General features: G+C 31.6%; 1 protein-coding gene across 1 annotated transcript; it reads left to right on the top strand.

The window, feature by feature from the left end:
- Positions 1–3,852: 3,852 nt before the first annotated feature.
- On the top strand, positions 3,853–6,836 carry LOC149164410 (putative histone H2A variant 1). The gene is made up of 2 exons (XM_089429460.1): positions 3,853–4,026; positions 6,537–6,836. The coding sequence occupies exons 1-2, from the start codon at positions 3,853–3,855 to the stop codon at positions 6,834–6,836; spliced, it is 474 nt and encodes a 157-aa protein (XP_089285586.1).
- The last annotated feature ends 206 nt before the right edge of the window (positions 6,837–7,042 follow it).

The raw sequence follows: 7,042 nt of genomic DNA, 5'->3' as shown, positions 1-7,042 counted from the left end.
CCGCCCGAAATCCGCTTATGGTTTTCTCTAAATCGCTTCTACTCGTTAACTGTCGGTTAGCTTCCTTGTACGAACACCGTTGATCTATATCGATCAAGATCTATTGGTCTAAAACCAATCTTCATGTGTCGTGTCCTTTATCTTACTCCGCTCATCTCGACCATTCACTCAATACACTCAAAATTGACTCGAAACTCATTTAAGAGAAAAACACAGAATTTAACACAATCAACATAATTTCATTCAAGCTCAGAGAACACCGTTTAAAATTTGAATTTCACAATAACACAAAGATTTCGAAGGAGATTATCCTTCGGGATTTGATAGGGAATTTCTCATCCACATATAGAGAACCTAAATTTTCCCAATTTACTGGATTCACTCCACGAAAGCCAAATTTCTTCAAAAGTCAAAATCCCCTTGCAATAGTGTGAAAATTACATGAGTACTCATTCATCCTAACAACTAGATCCTAATTCAAAGGCTAAAATTTATTAACCCTATCTGTTGTGCAAGGCATTCTCCTTGAGAATCTCCACTACAACTAACTAACTAAAATTTATTACATCATGATCCAACCTATATTCTAGCTCTATGCTTAACTAGAAAAACATGGAAATTGATGGCTAAAGGATCCCACTCCTTTGGGTGTAATTTTTTTTTGTATTTTTGGAATAATTCCTCGAATTCATCTTCAAGCTTTATGCTCCTGCATCAACTAGTGACTTTCCTAGATATATTCAAAGACCTCCAAGCCACATCTCTTAGAGGCCCATAGTTCATTCCAAGCCTCAAATGTCTAAATACCACCTAAAAAAATATCGAGAAGTCACTAACTCTCCATATTTTCATTCGAATTTTAATATAATATTATTTAATGGTGATGTGGCAACATCTTCCTTATGCCCACTTCCCAACCTAATTATTAATTATTCGGGGAAATTTTTAAGATGAAAATTAATTAATAATTATTAGACTTAAATGACAAGTTAGCATTGGCTTAGTCTCACTTATCCAAGAAACTACCCTTTTCACCATCCAATCTAAGCATACAATTTGAAGCATGAATATGAACATTTGTAGTTTAAAATATATTTTTGAATGCATAATGGTTTCAAAAAGCTCTCATATTTTGTATATTAGACAATTCAAATTCAAATTCTTAAAAATCCTTATTTGATTTTGATTAAAAATACCTAGAAATATGTCATGAAAAAGACCATCTCATAAAGTTAGACTACACCTAATCTACATATTTGCTTAATTTCTCTAAATAGTTTGACTTCTTTTGTAATATTTAAAATTTATGTATATAACTTTAAATCGTATGGTTAACACAAATCAATTTCTAATTGGTCATTTATCATAATGTACTAAATGAATCATGTCCACACCTAAACATGCTTAATTTTATTATTATTATTTTTAATGTAGTTTAATTTTTGTTTGACTTTTTAAACATAAATGGTTGATGGAGAACAAAAAACCTCCCTAGATACATGAAACAACCTCAAAGCCACATCTATTAAGGTATTTTCCATGGAGACAACAATTTTGCCAAGAGAGTGGTTTTTAGCCATTCAATTAATGGATTCAATACCATAAAAAAAATATTTAGGGCACCCAAAATAGTGAAGTTAAATTGGTGTAAACATTTCCCAAAATTTAATGCTAGTCAAAATCTTTTTGGAAGTTTGGTTATTTTCCAAGAATTTTTTTTTGAATCCAACCAAGGGAGTATATAAATCATTTTTTGATGGTGTAATGGATTCAAAACCATTAAAAAAAAGAAGAAAATGTTAAAGCACCCAAAATAGTGAAGCTCAACTCGTGTATAAATTTCCCAAAATTTCTATTGAATGCTAGTCAAAATATATTTGGAAGCTTTTATACTTTCCACCAAATTTTTTGGGGGTAGTTTAACTACTCTCATTTAATTAAAAAAACATAATTCATCCTAAGACTAAGATGTATGTATGAAAACAACTAAAAGTGAAAACTAACAACCTACCCATATTTTTAGATTTTCTAATATATTACTATTTAATGCAAGTGTGACAATATCTTCCCTATACCCATATTATGGGATATAACACCTCTCAACCCAATTATTAATTATTAGGCACAACTTTTAAGATGAAAATATTTATTAATTATTAGATACAAATGACAAATGATCATTTAATACACTCTGTACATATTCACTTTAATTCTCTAAATATATTGACTTGTGCTATAATATTTAAAATCTCTCTATATAACATTAAATCATATGGTTAACCCATATTAAATTCTAGTTGAGTATTTATAGTGTTATACTAAATATAGATAACCCTTCTCTCCCTCATTATGTCTTATTAAAAGAATCTTGTCCACCCATAAACTTAATTTTTTATTATAATTTTTAATGTAATTTTATTTTTGTTTTAAATTTTCAAAATAAATGGTTGATGGGGAACTAACAACCTCCCTAAATATATGCAAACCACAACTATTAGAAACTAATATTTCATCCTAACACACGAACTTTTGAAAACCATCAAAAACAATAATCTACAATAAGCACATCCAAAAAATTTTATTTGAATTTTAAATATAATATTATTTAATACCCATATGGAAACATCTCCACTACACCCTTATATTAAATGGTATAGTACCTCTCAACAAAATTATTAATGGGTAGTCTAATGATTATGCTTTTTAAAGTTATGTAAATTCAAGCTATATTTTGAAAAAAAACCCCTAGACTTTATAATTTTAGGTGTTGTAGAAGTTTTTGATGTTGGTCAATCCATTTTCACTATCAAAAACATGATTCAAACACTCCCTCTTCAAGACTTTTTTTGAATGTTTAGCTTTTTCGAATGTTTTTGCCCTCATTCCTGCCACTTTTGACACTCCTAACAATTCCTCCTCCTCCATAGAAGACACCAATTATTAATCATTAAAAACTACTTTTAAAACACAAATAATTCTTAATAACCCTTATATGAGGGGTATAACACCTCTCAATCCAATTATTAATTATTAGACACATTTTTTAAAATAACAAGTAATTATTAATTATAAATACAAATAAAAATTATCATTTTGAGACATAGGTTTTTAACTAATTTTACAATAAATTTATCCTCTATCATTTACAATACAATTTTCTATACCCATTAGGAAAAAAAATTCTACTATAAAATTTATTTCCTCTAATAATTTTACTCATTTCTTAAACTTATTTAACAATATCCATATTTTAAAAATTAAATAAAATTTTACATTAACTTAAAAATAATATTTAATATTTTAAAAATATTATTTAATTTGTCTTTTATAATATTTAATATTTTAAAATACTATTTAATTTTAACTGAAAGTTTTTCAAAGTTAAACTTAACCTTACTCAAAGGTATTTTTACCGCCCTCGAAACCCTACCCAATCCTCCATGCACTTTTTATATATATAAATAAGCACGGAGAGAACATATAAATGATCTATATATAAAGAGATCACAAGGGCTCCATACCATTGCTGATTGCTGGGAAGCGCGAAGGCGTAAGACAGGTACTCTAACTGGCTTTGATGCTCAAACAAAAATAGTCCTTCTGCACTTTTGCGCTGTTTTTTTTAGTGAATAAATCATGATTTCTGGACAGCTGAAAATTAACTACATGTAAAGTGGGTTCTTCTTGTATAGGTGCGTGATAGGAGGATCTGGCGAGAGGAGGATCTGGGAAGAAGACCCCATCTTCAGGTCTACAAGAGAGATCTACTTGATTAGAGCGAGAGGAGGATCTGGGAAGAAGACGTAATCTTCAGGTCTATTAGAGTCCAGGAGTATATACCAGGCAGACACAATGGTTGTTGGAGAGAATCAAATTGGCAAAGGTGCCAAGGGCCTACCTCAAGTGAAAGGCAATCAATTAGGCCAAGGTGCTAAGCTCTCAGGGAACGGTAAATCCACCGCTGCAGCTAACGATAAAAATGAGAGGAAAAATCCGGTTTCTCGCTCCTCTCGCGCTGATCTACAGGTTCTAATGTTTTCCCATATTTATATTTCATTGATAGTTACGTTACATGATTATAGCATTCCCGGTCTGTTTTCCAATATTGATATTGTATTTGAATAGTTAATTTACATGATTATAGCATTCTCGTCTTTTTGTTAATTCATCTGCTCATAAAAATGTAATTTTCTTCTGATTTTTCCTACGTTTATGTTGATAATTGTTTTCTATATATATATATAAAATGTCAGGGATCTTTACTATTGAAGCAGAGATCCTGGTAAGATTTAGGTTCATTTTCAAGGAGTTTATTTTTTGTTGTCAATTTTAACAAATGCTATCTCAAGGATTTCAACATAAATGTTATCTTGATCTGTTTTCCAATATTAATATTGGATTGAATAGTTACTTTACATGATTATGGCTTTCTGGGTCTTTTTGTTAATTCATGTGTTCATAAAAATGTAATTTTCTCATTTTTCCTATGTTGGTAATTATTTTGAATAGAAATATATATATAATATCAACTTTACAATTGAATGAGAGATCCATGTAAGAGCTAGGTTAATTTCCAAGGAGTTTGGCTTTAGTTCTCAATTTCAACAAATGTTATCCCAAAGATTTCAATATAAATCAACAGAGTTTTACATATTACAGAGTAACCCAATGTTGGAGACTAGTGTCTTTACCAGAGCTATATAAAAATTATGAAATATGGATTTGAACTCCCTCCTTACATGTTACTAGTTTTTTCTGCCAAGAATAATCATTGCCTTAAAACACATTAGGAAGATGATGAATATGGATGACAAAATCCTCTTATACAATGTTCAATCAAATGCTAGTCAATCCTCCTTGCTAAATTTTGTTCTCATTGCAGTAGTGTTAAGTTTAAGAGTTATGTCAATAGATTATTAATTATATCAACATTAAATTACACTGGTTATAGAACATAAACATAAATAGCAGAAGACAATCCAATACAAGAGGACACAAGATGTGGCCCTAGCCAGAGACAAACCCCAATATGGTGAAACCATTGATCAATTCTTCTTATATGTTATTCAATATATGATAAGATATAGAGAGAGATAGCACACTTACAACATAAGTCAACTTTGACTAGAAAATAGATCATACTTTGACTTGTTTAAATAAGAGAATAGACATGTCTAAGAAGATGATACATGAGATCATTTGAATACAAGCTGTTTATTGTCATCATGCTGCACTTCAATGTCCTGCAGCATGTTTGGCAGTGTTCTAAGTTGTGCCACTAGGTCAAGTTGTGCCACTAGGTCACCCATTTCCTTGTTGCACCATTGCTGCTTTTTGTACTTGCTGCCCCAAATACTATACTGTTGTCCCAATTTACTTGCAGCACTATGTTGTTGTCCATGCACCATGATTGCAGTTGTCGAATGTGTCATCATGCTTGCAGCTGTCCTATTTTGATGCTGCCCCAAGCTTCATCCCTGTCCCATTGTCATCATTCTTGCAACTGTCCTATTTGCTTGCTCCACCAAGCTTCATTGCACTCCCATTGTCATCATGCTTGCCACTATCCCATTGTCATCATTCTTGCAGTTGTCCTATTTGCTTGCTCCACCAAGCTTCATTGCACTCCCATTTTAATCATGCTTGCAACTATCCTATTTAGACATGTTATACCTTGCTGTCCATGTATTGATCATGTACCCCTTCTATACTTGCCTTTGTTAATTTCTGCAGCATGTTTTTAGTTCTTTTACTTGCATTTGCATTTATCATTTTTCTACAAATTTGACTATCAAAATCTTGATTCAACTTAAGTTATTCAGTGTTTGGCACCCTATTAATTTTCCAATGCACCTACCAAATTACATCTTCTTCATGCCACTATGGATACCATTCCTTCAACCCTTCAACATTCTTAAGAAAAATTTGCTACAAGATCACATTTGCTTGCCATCTATGCAAACTAGCTTTAGCTAACCCCAAAACTAGTGGGTCACTTCAATCAAAAGGGTAGATGAACTACCTTCTTCCAATGTAGAACAAGCTAAAAGGAAACCAAATCAAATGTAGATTATATGATGTCAATCAATTATGTACAATGTGTATCTATTAATACATACACTAAACTGTTGAATTAATTTCCTGATGTTCTTGTACTCCAATAACAGTAAACCATAATACAAAATAACCTAATTTTTAATAAAAAAAAATAATTTTATAACAATTCCATTCATTTTTTTTTATGAAAAAGACATCTTCAGTGAAGCTACATAATAATTCAAATACTATGAAGCATTCTGTGAAAGATTCCTCTAATATGTTGAACTCTATCCAATTGTTTCAGTTTTTTTCTTGCATTTCTATCCATTTATTTTTTTTAAACTTTCGAGTCTAAATCTTCATTCTAATGAATTAATGCTAGCAACATTTCTCCTTGAGAGAAATATCTTCTTTAAGGCTTTGTCACAATTCAAATACTCTCACAAAGGATTCCGGATTCCTGTAACATGTGGATTGAAATGTTTTTCTTATTGCAGTTTCCAGTGGGACGGATCCACCGTCAGTTGAAGTCGCTACTACCTGAAAATCAAAGGGTGGGAGCTGCTGCAGCCGTATATGCTGCAGCCACTCTGGAGTATATTACTGCAGAGATCTTAGAGTTGGCAGGAAATGCTGCTAAAGATCTCAACGTGAAACGTATCACCCCAAGGCACCTGCAGCTGGCCATCAGAGGAGATGAAGAACTTGATACCTTGATCAAAGGTACCATCTCAGGTGGAGGTGTGATCCCTTACATTCACAAGTCTCTTATTTGCAAATCCACAAAGAAAGATTAGTTTCTATGTTTGGGGATGGTTACAATGCTTAGCTAAACGGAGTGCTGGATCGGTACACACAAGTGAATTTAGTGAATTTAGGAGTCTACCTTATTTTGTTGTATGCGGTTGGTTTGAACCTTCTTCCCTTGTGTTTTTCTATATGTGTTTTTTTTAAACTTATGGAGACTCTGATATTTCATACAGTTATTTTAATTTTTATTATG

The sequence above is a fragment of the Pinus tabuliformis genome, chromosome 5_1 (assembly GCF_031772625.1).
Source record: "Pinus tabuliformis cultivar Carrire ecotype Pingquan chromosome 5_1, CPIR1, whole genome shotgun sequence".
NCBI lineage: Eukaryota > Viridiplantae > Streptophyta > Pinopsida > Pinales > Pinaceae > Pinus > Pinus tabuliformis.
Note: the sequence above shows the minus strand (reverse complement) of the source record. Positions and strands in the feature narration are given on the sequence as shown.

Excerpts from the sequence above, each read along its gene's own strand:
- LOC149164410 (XM_089429460.1), top strand. The coding sequence starts at position 3,853 with ATGGTTGTTGGAGAGAATCAAATTGGCAAAGGTGCCAAGGGCCTACCT. Across the intron at positions 4,027-6,536 it reads CCTCTCGCGCTGATCTACAG|TTTCCAGTGGGACGGATCCA; the intron begins GTTCTAATGTTT and ends TTCTTATTGCAG.